Here is a 16,761-nt window from a genome sequence, read left to right as displayed (position 1 = left end):
AAACTTGCTGAGGGTGCACTCAATTCCATAGAATCAGGACTGGTGTAAGACCTGAATGGCTAATGTACTTTACATGGGCCCTTTCAGGCCAGATATCTAAAGGCATTTAGACATTGATTTCAGTGTGAGTTTGGTGACTGAATGTCTTTATAGGTCTGCATATTTGTGCTTCATAGAGCCCAAATTCACCTTAACAGGTACTGAACCATAAAATGTTCATGAGCCTCAAGGGATGTGCAATTAAACAAGCTGTACCTAATCCAGAAAAATACTTTTGCTTGGAGAGCAACAAGGAATTCCAGAAAGTCTAATGCAAAAAGAGAAAAAAAACATTTTCGGCTAAATACATACAAAACAGATGAAGGAAAAAGTTTAAAGAGGCTGTGTGCCTCCAAACAAGTCCAGGTGACACTAAAAAAAAGAAGAAAAAAGTCTATTTACATTGTAAATAATTGTAAATTAGTATGTCACATAAACCTGATAATAGCTTATTAACTCTTGCTTTTAACCATCAGTGCAGACAGGAGAACAAATGACAATGCCATCATCAATAGTTCTAAAGAGATCACAAGATACATACCCCTTAACTACTTAAGAGACAGAAGGAGCTGCATGCACATGAAGGGAATAATAGATTAGGAAACTCATCACCCCAGTAAGGTAACGAGCAGTTAGGTAACCCAAAAATGGCAAATGCAGTGGGCTTATTTTTTCCCTGAAAATAATTACTAAACCCATCTTCTTATTTATTTACTTACTTAGAACTTGGCTTGAATATTTTTCTTGCTGAAAACAGAATACCGTAAGGAAAAGATTCTGGATCACTATTAACCTACAAGAATACAGGTGATTACACCTGAATAAAATCCTATAATAAAGCACCAGAACATGTAGCAGACATTATTAATCTCAATCAATCAAAATTAGCATGGAAGTTAATGAAACTCAATGTTATGAGCATACACAGAGAAAGAAATACCATTTTGGAGAAGTTAATGGTTATTCAAAAAAATCCCTTCTTAATGTAATAACAGCATCTAGTTACAGACAAAAAAGTAATTGATTTCTTCAGAGAACTCTTAAGAAGTGTAACAGAACCTGCATTTATATGCTATATAGGAATCATGTAACAGAAATAAGGACTGGAATAGCACTGAGATGTCCTTCTGCCCATGTCATAGCAAGACACATAACAATTAGTCACGGAAACTTGCTAATCAAAGGGCTTAATCCAGCAAATGCAGCCACCTCTCCTTGAACACTGCTGGAGAGACAACAGCTAAAGATGTAACAGATCTCTCTTGCATCTCATACCCAAGGAAGTGTCGGGGGACATTTCTCTGGGCTTAAACCACGACAATAAGGAAGGTTAAAATACCCTTCCCTCTATAGAGGAGGGCACCACTGTTGTGGTTTACAGTATTACCAGGCTTCCTGTCAGATTTGTCCATCTGCTTTTTATAGCTCTTTTCACTATCTTATACCACAGTCTGTGGTATTCTGGGTACTACTGGGAAGCGCACAGAAACAGGCCAGCAACCCAGGGCAAACAGCACTGCAAGTAAATCTAACTCTGTTAACTGGGAGAACACTGAGACAACTGGCTAACTCACAGGTGCTCACCCTCAGAAAATGGCAGATCCTCTAACTGCTGGCTGAATCAGGATGACAGGCCTGCTCCTTTCCGATCTCATTGTTTGGAAAATTACTTTTGTTAGGCAATAGACAGCAAAGGATTCAACTCACCAGTGCTCTTCACAGCCAAATTCAGAAGTAGAACAGCTGCTCATAAGCTGAGGATCTGCCACACAGCCAGGGCTGTTTTTCAGTCTTGTGTAGTTTTTACGAGCAATGTATCCCCTGAGAGCTAAAAAACATAGTTATGAATCAGAGAAAAATTCTGCAAAGCCTAAAACACAAAGTAGCACCTGTCTCTGCAGTGCAGAGCTGAATGTCCTCGACTTTAACTATACCAGTGGACAAAAAGAACAGTTAGCACCTCACAGGGGTGGCTCCAATATTTGCGAAGTTAACAACAGCTGAAAATTATATTGGATTTAGCAAGAAAGACAGGCCTTGAAATGAGAACATGTCTAACTTAAATATGACTCTAACTTAGAACGTTATTAAAATACATCATACAAAATCACTCCCCAAACACCTTCTTTAATCACAACTCCCATGATTTGAGCACATCAGAATTTTACAGAATCAGAAGTTTTACCTGCTTTTAGTGTGGGGCGTGAGGAGCAGGAACAGATACATTCAATTAAAACTTCAAAAATTAATAATCTTTTGTTCTATTTTTCAATTAACTGTATAATAATGTTCTATTTTTCAATTAACTGTATAATAAAACATTTAAAATATATCTCACACTAAGAATCAGGAACAAATCTACAGATACTGGAATTTATAAAATTCATTTTAAAAAAGAGCAAAAAACCCAGTCACTGGAAACACTAAATCAAGTAGCAAGCATGCAGTGAAATGAAATGGTAAAGAAAATGGCCATGAATAACATTTTGAAGATACCTACACCCTTTATTCTATGGACTGTCTCTGGATTACGGGTATCTAAGTAACTTAATTACTTCTGTAATTTTATCCAACATAGACTTACTTGAATTCTTGAAACCTCCAACAAGCTCCAGCACAAACCACAGACAGCAGTACATACTTAAGACAAAAGACTAAAAAGTATTGCAATCTACACTTAAACTCATAGATTTTAAATTTTTTTTTGTACATTTTATTTCAAGCATTATTTTAAGTAGAAATACCTTGATAAAAGGGGAGAAAGCACTGAATAATGAAGATAGTAAGTAGAGTATCAATGCCGTAGTTGAAGTGTACAACAAGCAGTTGCTGATTAAGAAGGCTGAGGGTAGTGAGGGAAAGAAGCTGGAGCTGTTTATTAGTCTAGCAGGACTGCAATTTAAACAGTGAGACAGTATGTAAAAGAAAATTGGAGCTAAGATCAGGAAACATGATTTTGAAGACAAAAAACCCCTGCCCAGAAAAAGCTTTTAAGCTGCAAAAGCAGAGTCAGTTTGAGGACTAATTACACTGAGGAGGAGAACAACCCTCTCACCAGATGAGTCCAGGGTTAAATATTACAGTGGGATGTAGGATAGGCACAGAAATGTGGTCTAGGGCAACCTCATGTAGGATCAGGGTCAAGACAGTGTTGTAGATTACAATGGGAAATCAGGAGGTAGAATAAATATATATTATTGAATCAATTAAAAACAGAGAAGTTGATCAGAGGATTAACAAGTTTTCCCTGTAGTCACACCTCTGATTTTAACAAAACACTAAAAAGAGGCATTACCTACACAACAGAGAATAAAGACCCTGTAGAATTTGCAATCCCTTTATTATTACCGAATTACGAGATAATTGATTGATTTCCCTTTTCTTCCATTTAACTACTGTTATTCATTCATGTTTGGGTTGTTTGGGGTTTTTTTGGTGTGTAATGAAAAGATAGTGGAGGAAACAAAATAGAGCTACCTCTATTGCATCTGCTCTTTCCCTTAGGAAAAGGCTGTGACTAATCCCTTCTTTTCTATTTTATTTCCTGTATAGTGCTAATGGTCATCTTTTCAGCCACCTACCTCCTCAAAAATATGTGGTGTTGCACTTATTTGTGCAATATAAGAAAATGAAAACTATCTGACTAGTTCAAGTTGTGGTTTTCAATGCACCGTAACAATCTAAGTATTCCAGTGCTATTGAAGTTTCCAGGGTAAGAAGCAGCAAAAATTGCCTTTTAATGTGAGGTTACTAAAATAAACAACCATTCACTTTACAGAAGGCATGACAGAAGCTGGGCCTGCTGAGGTGTTGTACTGGATATAGAGCTCAGGTATTGTGAGGCTGAGAAACTTTCTGCCCTTAATAATCCGACTGGAAAAGTCTGCTTGTCTGGCAGGGATGAGGCAAGCATTCACTTGGCCCATGTGATCAGGCTCCCAACCCTTAACTATCCCCCACTGACCAGACAAGGAGCCTACTCCAACACTGGCAGCAGAGACAGCTGGCCAGCAGCCACCTCTCTGCTGCTGAAACATGCTGAGTATCAGTCACTTCATGGTCTACTGTAAAGAAGCACTGAATCAGATGAACAGTAAAATAAACTTCAGCTTTATCTTTAGCAATTTCTCAGCTTTTAACTAGTTCATTGCATGTGTGCGTGTGTCTTTAAAGTCAATCCTGATATCTACTGTGATTTTATTTTTTAAAACTCTTACTAATGTCAGTATAAGCATTTTGGTCTTTTTCTCATTCACTACACAAAAACTGCTGTATCACTGCTATAGCACAGTTTTTACCCTGTCTTTTGTTTTCATATATATTTTCAAAATCAGCTCCTCTTCAACTTAGCCTTTCTGCAAGCTGGTTTCTAACATTCTTCCAGAATACCTTGAATCTGACAGGTAAATGGCTGTATTTTTCCTACTTTCCCTTGACTCATGGGATAACTGAAGTAGCAGGGTAAACAAACTTGTCTCTCTCTCAAAAGCTTCATTGAGCATTAGTAGGGCTGCATCTTTTCAACATTTATTAACTGGATCTATAACGTTTCAAAAGAAATGCATATGCAGAGAATTCTACTGGGGGAGTCTGAGAGGCTGGGAAGCTGCTCCATCACAGCAATTTGCATTACTGACTGGTGCTGGTTTTGACACTAAGCACTTGGCTCAAAGAGTGTGAAATTAGCAGACTCATGTTGCTACTGCTCCATGAACAATCACTGCATCATTGAAGAAGAATGATTACCAGCTGTCACCTCATTTTCACCTTATCCAGTCTATATTCCAAACTTTCCAGCAACAGTATCTTTAACCCTAATCTTTACATAGCCAAAGATGACAGGATCTGCAGGGCAACATAGGAACTGAACTTAATTTTAGCACTCCTATTAGTAACTTGGTGTTAATGTTCTGTATGCCACATATACATTTTTACTTCTTGTACTGGTCAGTTCTCACACAAAGCAAGTTTGCTGTCAGCTCCGGCACCTTGCAAACCAATAATATATTTACCTCAAGGAGTCTGAAATTTGGTGTCTTGCAGTTAAAACCCCCTTTATTTTAAGGTCTAAGTACCAAGGCATATACATTACATACAATGTCACACAATTCCAGATAGGAGAAGTCCAGGCATTTTCCCTCTGATTCCCATAGGAAATATATAGTTACAGAGCAAATTGTGAAGCAGAAGGTAGAAAGATCAAAGCTAAATAATCACAGGTCTATACCAGAACTATAAAGAAAGGAGATGAAGTAGATTTTTAAATAGCAGAAGGATTCATTCTCAGATGTAAAAAAATCACGTTAACCAGGCATTTTCTCCGCAGACAATTTTTAATCTATAGTATCACATAAAATAGCATACAACAGCAACTTGGAAATGAAAGCTGATGCTTGCATTGTAAGATATCATGGTAGTTAGTAATCAGAATTTGATTTGCTACAAACAGCATATCACTTTCTTAATTTGCCCAGTTAAAAGAGCATTCAGCAGCTTAACTAACAACATCTGAGAGGATTTGCAGCCTATGAATCTGATTCTTCTCTGCATGCCAAATTAATTCCAATGAACAGTAAAAGGGATGGAGAGTGACATCCTTTGCTGGGTTCCATGAATACCTCCCCTCTTTCACCTTTCACTCTTGATGGATATTGGGTGATTCCTGTTTAACAGCAGAAAAATACACCTTTTGTCTTAAGTTCTGTGGCAGAAGCATTATGAGAAAGCAAGTCATGAGTTCTCATGTACAAGCAACAACTATCAGTAACAAGCAGTGACTGTCAGGAAGACCCACCAACGCTGCCATCAGGACTGGTGTCACTGATGTCGATCACCACTTGAATACAGGGTTTTTAATTACCAGGCATTACAGTCTCTGATTGTGAGACTTGATCAAAGTAAAAAAAGCAAAGATTACTGTAAAACTCTTTGTCAATATTAGCAAGGGAAAAGAATAAATTTTCCAACATATTGTTGGACAGTGTACATTGTTGTCCCTTCCTGATTTTAGCAAGGGCATGAAACCCAGTAAGAATGGTCTCCTTTTCACCTCTTCAAAAGCAGGAGAGTAAACCAAAGGAAATGCAGATGTACTTACATTGACAGAGCTTAGCTCAGAAATGGGGATAGAATATAGGACCTCATACCTCAAAACCATAAGACCTTCCCACTTTTTCTAACATGTTCCCTGCATATAAGCAGCAGGCTTTTTAATGGTTACTAGAGATAAATACTAAGAGTAAAGAATTACTGGATGCCCTCAGCTAGCACAGAACACAAAGAGAGGGAAGAGTAAAGTTAAGCAGAGCTGTGCAGCCTGTACAAACCAGTCTGGTTTACCCTGAATGTGAAATCAAGGTAATAGAATGAGTCAGTTCAGCTGTCATTAAGAGAAACACATACATCTCTTCAATGATTTCTACACTGACAGTGTAATTAAAAGGAAGAAAATTAATGATATAAAAAACGTAAAGCTGAATCTGTGACTTAATGGTTGTTATTTTCAGGAAAATAAAAATATTTTAAAGTATATTTATACGGTGCTTAGAAGTTTTTGGAACATTTTACTCATGTAATTCTTAGCTCTATATAACAGTGTTAGCTCAATACATGTACACACACACACATACAATGATATAAATAGACAGATAAATATAGGCTTTCAAGAAATATTTCCTTGCCTTCTATTGAAGCCAACGTTAAATCTTTGCTACTGAAAATCCTGAAGGTAACACTTTTATTAAAAGCTTACATTTATTATAAATGTAAAATAGTAAATTACAGCTGTTCTCTGGCCCTCTGTTTTTATTATTATTATAATGGAGTAAATTTTGCCAGAAGCACACAATAGAGATACGTAAATAGTGAGCAAACCTGTATGGGCAGAAGTTATAGAAAAAAGCAATTCACAATGCGATGCTTCATCTGGTTTCCTTCTGAACATCTATCAATCTTTACTCAAAAAAAAAAAAAAAAAGAGCCCAAATCTTGAGTTCTTGATAAAGAATTTTCCAATACAATGTGACATATGGTGAGTGTGCGAGCACGTGTTGGAGGAGGAGATGGTGGCTCAATGGATTAGTCATTTGCCTTTCACCTCTGGAAGCATAGTTAAACTCAGCCCTGACCAGAGCTGCACAGTATATTCCAGATGGCTAAAGTGGGCCTAATTAAAATGAATTCAGTGATGTCACCTCGGATCTAAGTGAATCGCATGCACCACTCATTTGGCATTTTGGCAATGTCAGTTCACAAATGAAATAACCAGATTAAAATCCTCCCTTAAGTCTTCTGGGACAACAGTCACACTGCATGGAAATACGTGTTATCAGAACTAGAAAACATACTTTTATAATTGTATTATCTGTTGTTTTAAATTCTAATTAATGCATTATTCTAATACAAAGAAACAATAAATGAGTCTTGCATGCGAGGTAAATCAGTGCAGTAACATTTCAGTCAGATGATTCAGTGGATATACACTGATTTAAACCAGCCGTGAAGCTGGCAACATAATTTTCAAAAATTCTTTATTTAAGAAAAATATTTTCCTTTTATGTAGACTTAAATCAAAACAATACAAATCCCAATTATGAAGAAATACTCAGAAGTGCAAAGTATTGTTAACTCAAACACTTTACACAATATCATTCCTTACAATTCACCTCCAAGTTAAAAATTAGAGTTTTCTAACCTTCACAGATTGGGAAAATGTGACTGGAAGAAGTAGGAAAGACCTTGTGTACCCTGTCCACCATTTTTCCTAGGAGTCTAGTAACATCTGTGTATTCTGAGGACCTGTGATATAGATATGCTGAAGTAGGGTAGGTTTTTCTTCCCCACCTATTTTAAATTCACAAATATTTTGTTTGCTAGCAAGGGTGTTTTCCCCCGTCTGAAATAATGACTTTTTTCATGTACTATAATACACTCAAGAATTGTATCCTCATGTATATTGTGAGGGTTGTTTTTTTCAAAGTTTGGTTTTTTTTTCCAACATTTCTTCAATGGATAGTGAACTGCTGGGCCCACAGAGATCTCCAGACCACCAGCTCATGTATTTGAAAGGCATCTGTTTATTTTTAAAATGCAAATGCAGTCTACCTCAAAGACTGACTTGCAAGAAATGAACAATCTGAACAAGTCAAGAGGTTTCCAATCAGGAGCTGTGTTCCTCCTTTATATCAGGCTATGATCACTTGCTGTCAAAACCACTTAAACAATATCCTGGAATCTGAATGAAGTCCCCCCACAATTAAAATGAGCAGGATAATCCTGCAAGAATTATTCAGGCAAATCATTTTTCACACAGTTTAAAGTAATGATAAGGTCATTTACAAAAGAAATCAGCGCCTTTGAAATGCTGACTTGTAGACAGAGGACTGCCTGGAGGAGGGCCATAGATAACAGTGAAGACTGGCCTCCTAACACTACCCTTGCAGTCTTTGGAACTGATTCTGATGAAGAGAAGGCCCAATAAGGTTAATACCCCTACTTTGATCTCTGTCAAAGCGTACCAGCAAGAATTAATTTACATTTCAGATGAAAAAGGTTGACAGCATGAAAAGGCATCTTGTTTCTGGTATGTGAATGTGCTGTAATAGATCGGGAATTCTGAAAGGAAGTTCTGAGGAAGCTAAAGGGATAAGCCGAGCGGCTGCTTTTATTGGGAAAGAGATGAAAGGAAAACAAATTTCAATATGCGCTGTTCTGTAGAAACATGTAAGCCAAATGCTTCCTAAATTTCAAGGCCTGCTTGAGTGGGGTGGAGGGGGAGGGGTGGGGTGGGGGGGTGGAAGGGAAAAGAGAGGGAAGTACATATATTTTAATTATATGGTTTTGCTAATGTCTGGATGACAAATGCAAACAATCCATCTCACTGCCTGAAATGGCTCATTAAAAAAAGAAACAAACAAAGGTGATCATACTCAATTTTACTGAAAAGCTGCCTACACCCTCACATTGTAAGACGTTCAAGGAAGGGAGACATTTGGAGTTGCTTTTGCCTCCACGTCACTAGGCACTTGGACAGTGTAATGCAATGTAAACCATAGAAAGACTGTCAAGGTATTTTAAAATGGTGGCTGGAAAATGGTGGCTACCATTAGCAAGCATGAGCTTTGAAACACAGAATAATTAGCATGTAGAGAAGAGAAAATGTGCACAATAGGAATTTTCAAATAAGAAGTCCTAGATACAGGTTTCCAAAGGCAGACAGAAATGTGTTGAGGATTATTACTATACCCCTTTGAATAGCAGCACCAAAGATAGGAGGGGCAGACAGTCTAATTAGCATGAAGGTGCACTGTGTCACTCTTAACCCTACAGTCCTAATGCTTATTCACCCAGGCTGATCACTGAAATTGTCAAGTGCCAGGTTACAAAGGAAGAAAGTGTGTGTGTTGGTGGGAAGAGTGCTAATAGCATTCCTCCAGCATTAGGTCCAGAAAGCTCAACAGAAGTGTCCAAATTCAAGGGTATGTGTACACTCCCACTGCTTCTGCTCTGCCATGTTCAACGCAGCATCTAAGAGATGGCAGGAAGGAACACAGAGCTTAATCTCTCCCATGTGTGCAAACAGCAGAATAGATCAGTCACTTTCTCTGAAGAGCTCATAATGAGCATGCATCTCCTACTCACCCAAGAAATCTGTCTGCATAAAACTCCAAGGCAGAATGTCCCCTGCACTCTCCAGGTAATACTGCTACACACTAGCTTCCTACTGAAACTGAGATAAGTCTCCTCTTAAGGAACTAGTAATAGTGGGATAGTGATGTCAACTGCTCCACTTTTTATGGCAAAGGGCTGTTGTAAGTTACGAAATCAATGTTCAGGTATGGCCAAGTGTAAATGTAGTGAATACTCCAGAAAACAGTTGCAGGAGGTACTTTAAGATCTGCTCTTTGTGCTATTGTGAAAACAATAGAAAATGACAACAGAAAGGAGAGGAAGAAGGGCAGAGAGCGCTTATCCAGACCTTCAGTGCTTGTTGCAATGGGAGAAAAAAATTCTCCTTAACAGTTCTCCATTTAATAGAATATTCTGCATTTAACCCTAGAGCTATAGTTCATGATTCTACATAACAGTATGCATGCAAAGCTATAAATTATTATTTTATCCCAGAGATACTCTGTTCCTTTCTGTAATTAGTCTGGTATTCTGTTTCTTCTAAAAGTCAAAGCTTCATTTCAGAGTAGCAAACTTAGACAAAAAGAAAACAAATTAATTCTATGATTTCTATGATTTTAATTTACTGGAAATGGTTTCAGAACAAATGAAAAGAATATTGAGAATGCACCTTTTACAGATTTTTCATAAAGTCTATATGATACAGAATAGAGAGGTGACAAAGAGTAAGGAATTATATCACAGGAAGCTGGTAGAATAAATGAGGTACTTTGGTTTATCTGTAAACACATTTGTTACAACTCATTTTTGATCGGCTACAGTCCTTCAACCTGGGATTGGACAGGGAAGGGGTATTACACTGCATTATATGGAGGCTGCTTCATATTGGCAGCATCTGAAAACACCACAGAGATCACGGCACTGGTTCCTAGATTTCTGTGCCATATGGTACCCCACTCTCTACTAGAGATCTACACAGTCCTATGGGCCTGTTCCTCCAGTAATCTCTTTAAAGTTTATTCAAATTCATATTGATATGGCTGCATAGGAGTCTGGCAGAGAGTCAAAAGATTGGCCAAAGCTGGCAAACCCCACATGCAGTCAAAACAAAAACCTGCCAACCTGCCAAGATAAGGGCTTACACAAAGACAGAGAAATGCATGTCCAGCACCTCCATCCACACTTACAGTCAAAACAAACCAGTGCTTCATACCAGCTCTACATATAGTTGAATCATACTGACTGTGCTCAGAAGAATCTTAAAAAACTAACTCAACAGCTTTTAATCAGTATGTTTTGCTTCCAGAGAAGTAATTACAAAAAGCCCAAAGTGCCTGATACCTGTCACTGATGTCATTTCATACTGAAGAACAAATGATCAGAAGTAATGTTTTTGATAGCTTTTGTTTGGACTGTATGTATTTCTCTTGGCTACAAACACTGACACATGAAATCACCCACAGCAGAATAGGTGTTGGCAATTGAAATGATGTTTTAATTACCTGCTTGAATATGTATAGCAGCATCAGTTCTTCTGTTCCTTATTTCCTTGTACTTCCTGCGAGCTTCATATCCTCTCCAGGCTAAAAATACAAAACCATGTGCTGGAAATTACATTTATTTAAGGAAGTGCTACAGAGTCTACAGAGTCAGAGATGTGCTGAAACTTTCATCCCGCCTGCCATAACCAATTCATCCCCCACCCCCAATACCTCTTCCCCACCCACCCACATGTTGAACTCTGGGTTCATGACTTCAGTATTCACATCCCCACAACTTCAAACACCGCTTCACTCATCCAAATTTTAATTGTCACCATGTGCTCACTGATGTCCTAACCCAAAAGGCAAAGGTGCATGATCATGTCAGCACAAGAACTCCCCTCCTCACACAGCTCTCCAAATTGGATATAAGGAAGCCTCTTGGGCCCACCCCATGACGCACATTATCTGGAATTTTGGTGTACATGGGGCAGGGGGAGCATACTACTGCATTAATCTATGTGCTGCACGCTAGTGTAGACACTAGCTAATAATACTTCAATTTTGTGCACAGGCATCACATTCAAAATACTAAAATATTTAAATAAAGACATTACCAAATACTAAGATGACACCTTAGAAGTAAATCAATAATATTTGCATCAATTAGCTGGAGAGGAAAGCACCTCCAGTTATTTTGATTTCATAATAAACTATTATGAATGAATAAATAATGTACATGCAATTTAACAGCTTGAAATGCAAAACCACTGAATGAAATAGGGAATGTGAACGTTTACCTGACTGTATTGTAACAGCACTATTTTCTCTTTTCTCTTTGACTTTCTTGTACCTTCTTGCTCCAAGCCATCCCTTGATATAGGCTTGCATGACCACCACCCTTCCTATAACTTCTCGCAGGAACAAATTCAACTGTTCTATATGGTAATACTTTAGAAAAACCTAAAATGGAAAAAAAAAAACCAAACAAAAAACCCAAAAAAACCCCAACAACAAAACAAAAAAACCCAACAACAAACAAACAAACAAAAAACCCCAAAAAAGCCTTCATTATTACATGCAGGCAGTAACATAACCTCTTGTATTTTGCCTTTTCATTAGTCTTACTTCAGCTTATTTTAGAGCACCATTGCTGAGGAAACTGGTAAAATACTGGTTGCTAGTATCATAGCAATCTTGTGAACCAAATATTTGCTCTCAGTGTGCTTGTTGAATTTCATTATTTCACTGATTATAATCAACCCATTGCAAAATAAATCACATTTACGCCCTTTAAAAAGTTAAAAAAAAAGGGGGGAGGGGGGAGGGAGGATTTTTCCAGTTATCAACAATTTTGAAATCTAGCCTTTCTTGACAGTGGGAAGATAAATCCTGGATTGAATTTGGTTTTAGACATAATTATGAAACATTATGCTTCAGATGGGAAATCCTATGTGTGCTTACATATACTTTATCTGGGTCTTGGTCAGGAAAATTCTCCTTGTTTTTCCCGTGTACACTGTAAAACAACTCAAGACACTGTATAACACCCTTTTTACAAAAGTCCACTCTATTTTAAACCATGAACAAAGGCTCTTAATAGATCCAGAAGGATCTTCCCTGAAATTCCGCAAATGGATAATGTACTCATACGATGGGCCAGAGTGTGATGTTCCAGTCATGCCATAATTAAGAGCAGGAGGAATTTCAAGGAGGCACCGCCTCAGCAGGCATTGACTGAGGTACTGTATCTACGCAGCCATGTGAAGAATGCACTTTGGGGAGGTACCCAGTACACCCCTCCTCTTGCAACACCAACTCAGCTGGCTTGGGAGCAAGCCTCTGTAACCTGGGAGGCTGACTGGAGCAAATTCCTTGCTCTTCTGTTCATGCATTACTTTTCAAACCATTATTAGGCATGTTTTGATAAAAGGATACTACCCTTGAGAAAATGTTAGCACTCCCTACCTTGGTTTTCCCAAGAATCCAGTTGTCTAGTTTAGATTTCTCCAAAATGGCAAGACAGTTTTCTCTGTTACCAAGGGGAGTCTCGTGTGCCTTGAATGCAAGGTAATAATACCTGAAAAACCAAATGACAAAGAAAGAATTGACTTGACAATCAATATGTTCTTTCACTGTTCTTCTCTAGCTCAGAGCTGCATCTCTAGAACTAATAGGCCAAACTCCCCTTATACTCTTCCTTCCTCTTCATAAACCATGACACAGCTGTCATATATGGGTATTTGAGCATACACATGATACAGGAAAATAGGTGGTACAATAGTGGTGACAAGAATCTGCTGCATTCTAGAATTCCTGAGTTGGTTTTATCATCCAGAAAGGTCTTTCACAAGCCAGTTCAACTTGTTTAGGAAACACCCAAAATTGCTCTGAAGTTTTCAGGTGAATGCGTGAATGAATGACAGGAAGAAGCAGGAAAACTGATAGAAATTGGAGTAATAGAAATGAAGGCAAAAATAAAACCTTTGGCATAAAGTGTAAAGTAAGTGTGCAATTTACAGAGCTGCGTAACACACTGTGGCACAGTTACATCTCACTGTAAGTCTGCAAGTTCCCTTGAATACGCATGTGCTCCCTGAGGTGTTCAGTGAGCCCTTACAGATTTCTGAGTGGGAGAAAAGTCAAGTACTAGCACCAAAGAAAGAGAAAAGCACTGAAAGTAAGTTATTCATGACCTGATGCCTGTTTCTTATGAGAAATGCCAAAAAAAGGCATTTTGGAATCTTTCAGTATTTTAGTTACTGGTATCAGTCATTTTTCACAAAGAAATTTAAATGTCCTTGATATTCTTTGGGAGCATAAATCCACATAAGAAGTCCAAGGCTCTTACGTTTGTAACAAGATCACTCCCATCAACAGAACTCAGCAGAGCTTCCCATTTTCAGTATGCCTAATAAAAAGGCTGAGGATCCTCAATCGGTGAAGATAAAGGCCAGCTCCGGGAGGGTAGGCAGAACAATGATAGCGTGATACTGACAGATTATTGAGGCTGCAAGGCAGCCGCTGAATTAAGATCAGTTTACAGTAAAACAACTCTCATATCAATTGATTTACAGACAGCAAGATGCTCAGATTGCATGAACACCTACCTGTTTCACACCTCCAGAAGGGGTCATATATATGTGCAGTTAAAACAATTGGCATTGCTATCATTGCAGCCAGGATTTTATCCGTGCTGATGGTTAAGCAGAATTAGCAGCTACTTTAAAGAAAAAACAAGTGAATCACTCCTCACCTGAATGTAATGATTTTCTTTACTCACTAGGATTTCTGTAGTTATGATTAGGTTTGTAGAGTCATTAGGCATGATGCCTGTCTTCTGTTTGATTCAGATAAACATTGGAAAGATTAAGATCAATTTTAGCGGCCTCTGGAGCAGGCCCATATTAAACAACATTGACTTCTCTTTTGTCCACGTTCCCTTGCAAAGAACAGCCACTAACAATTATATGAAATAACATTATTGTGCAAACAGTTAATGCAAATATGTTTAAACTGAATTCAGAATGAATCCCTACCTGCAAAGCCATGATGCATTAATGAAGAATGGTTCTATAGTATTTAAGAGTCAAGGGCAACACGAAAAGCTTCTACGGGTATGCCGGTGATAAAAGGAAGGAAACAAGAGACGTGGTCACCTGGGATCTGAAGAAGGACAAGGTACTCAATGACTTTTTTGTCTCAGTCTTCACTGGCAAGTGCTCCAGCCACACCACCCAAGAAGGCAAAGGCAGGGAATGGGAGAACAAAAAAACACCCACTGTAGGAGAAGATCAGGTACAAGAACATTTAAGGAACCTGAAGTGCACAAGTCCATGGGACCTCATGAGATGCATCTGCGGGTCCTGAGGGAACTGGCAGATGAAGTTGCTAAGCCACTATCCATCATATTTGAGAAGCCATGGCAGTCCATATAGTTCCCACTGAGAGAACCCCCATTTTCAACAAGGGAAAGAAGGAAAATCTGGTGAACTACAGGCCAGTCAGTATTATCTTGATGTCTGGCAAGATCATGGAGCAGATCCTCGTGGAAATTATGCTAAGGCAAATGGACAATAAGGTGATTGGTGACAGACAACATGACTTCACTAAGAGCAAACAGTGCTTGACAAATTTGGTGGCCTTCTGTGACAGGTGACAGCACTGGTGGATAAAGAGAAGAGGGACTGCTGTCACCTATCTGGACATGTGCAAAGCATTTGACAGTGTCCTGCATAACATCCTTGTCTCTAAACTGAAGAAACATGGATTTGACAGATGGACTGCTCAGTGGATAAGGAATTGACTGGATGGTCACACTCAAAAAGGCAGTCAATAGCTCAATGTTCAAGTGGAGACCAGTGATCTAAATGATTTTTAAGGTCCCTTCCAAGCCAAATCATTCTATGATTCTAAGTAACTCTACTTGCAAAAAATTATGTTAAATAACAGTGAGAATATGTTCCAGTTAGTTTACAAATTGAAGGTTATTTTACCACAAGTACGCTGTTAGATGGTAGCAACTGCCACCTCAGCTGTCATTTATGAACTGCTCTGTGTTGTCTTGGCTTTTATTAAGTTTTACTTCCAGAGGTACTAATCTATTTACATTGTGTTTGAGGGAAACTGGCAGGTTGAGCAAACCATTCTCCTAATTATTAACATGGGGAAGAGCCATCAGATGTTCTTTAAAACAAACAGAAGAATCTGACTAGTGAACCTCAAAGACAGATTCCTCTGAGCCACATAGGAGTAAGAAAATATCCCATCTCACACTGAACAAAATATGGAGAATCAATTAGAAAGAATGGACTAGTGCAAGACATTTATTTTTTTTAATCAGGAGAATATGGTATCTCCAGTTAATCTCTAGATATTAGCTCCAGCTGCCACAAGAAAGAAGAAAAGAACCACTAAAATAGTCAATAAAGATCAAAGGGGAATAAAATGACATCTGAAGGCAGAAGCGCTGGAATCAGTCCTGGACCAAGATGTAGATATTCATCAACTGGATATGTTGCCCACTTTGAGTAATGATAGGAGATTATGTACTACTGAGTTATTTTTAAGGCAGTAACTTTCTCAACAACATGATACTGCAAATTCTTTAGTCAAGTCTTCCAAAATACTAAGAGTCATACCATTTAGTAGGTATGGAGAAACATGGTATATTTAAAAGAAAAAAGTATGTTTCCTCCAACTTATGACTGAACTTACTGCTGTAAGTTTTCACAAGACAAATGGTATTATGAGTTACACTAATAAACCTCAGATTTCAAATATACATATCACAATTTGTGCTAGCATGCGATTTCAACAGATAACTTGACAGATACAGGGAAGACGCACCAATAGTAAATTGCTGTTTGCTTCAAAAGCCAGTTCAGACAGCCTTGTTATTTACGCATGTATGTAACTTAAGCAGTTCCTTTCCTTAGAAGGAAAGAACAATTCAAGTGACTGATAATACCAGTTTTCTGGTTGTCATAGATCTTTTAAGGCATGTTGTAGTTGGGAATTTTAAAACAACAAAATAGTTTTTAGATAGCACTGATGCAATAAAAGAGTCAAAGAGGATCTCATAATTTTTAAATCTTACCATTTTATCAATGAC

The 16,761-nt window shown here is 38.1% G+C and overlaps 1 protein-coding gene across 1 annotated transcript in view; it reads right to left on the bottom strand.

The window, feature by feature from the left end:
• Window positions 1-11,160: 11,160 nt before the first annotated feature.
• The window catches only part of MYO3B (myosin IIIB), a gene marked incomplete at its 5' end in the record, with an annotated part of 135,221 nt that continues 129,620 nt past the window's right edge, over window positions 11,161-16,761 (bottom strand). Inside the window, 3 exons of the mRNA XM_010010810.1 lie at window positions 11,161-11,249; window positions 11,948-12,110; window positions 13,116-13,227. Coding sequence (XP_010009112.1) covers window positions 11,161-11,249; window positions 11,948-12,110; window positions 13,116-13,227 — 364 coding nt within the window. The remainder of the gene's footprint in view (window positions 11,250-11,947; window positions 12,111-13,115; window positions 13,228-16,761) is intronic.

Source organism: Nestor notabilis, unplaced genomic scaffold (assembly GCF_000696875.1).
Source record: "Nestor notabilis isolate BGI_N333 unplaced genomic scaffold, ASM69687v1 scaffold4390, whole genome shotgun sequence".
Lineage (NCBI taxonomy): Eukaryota > Metazoa > Chordata > Aves > Psittaciformes > Psittacidae > Nestor > Nestor notabilis.
This window is presented reverse-complemented; position numbering and strand designations above follow the sequence as displayed.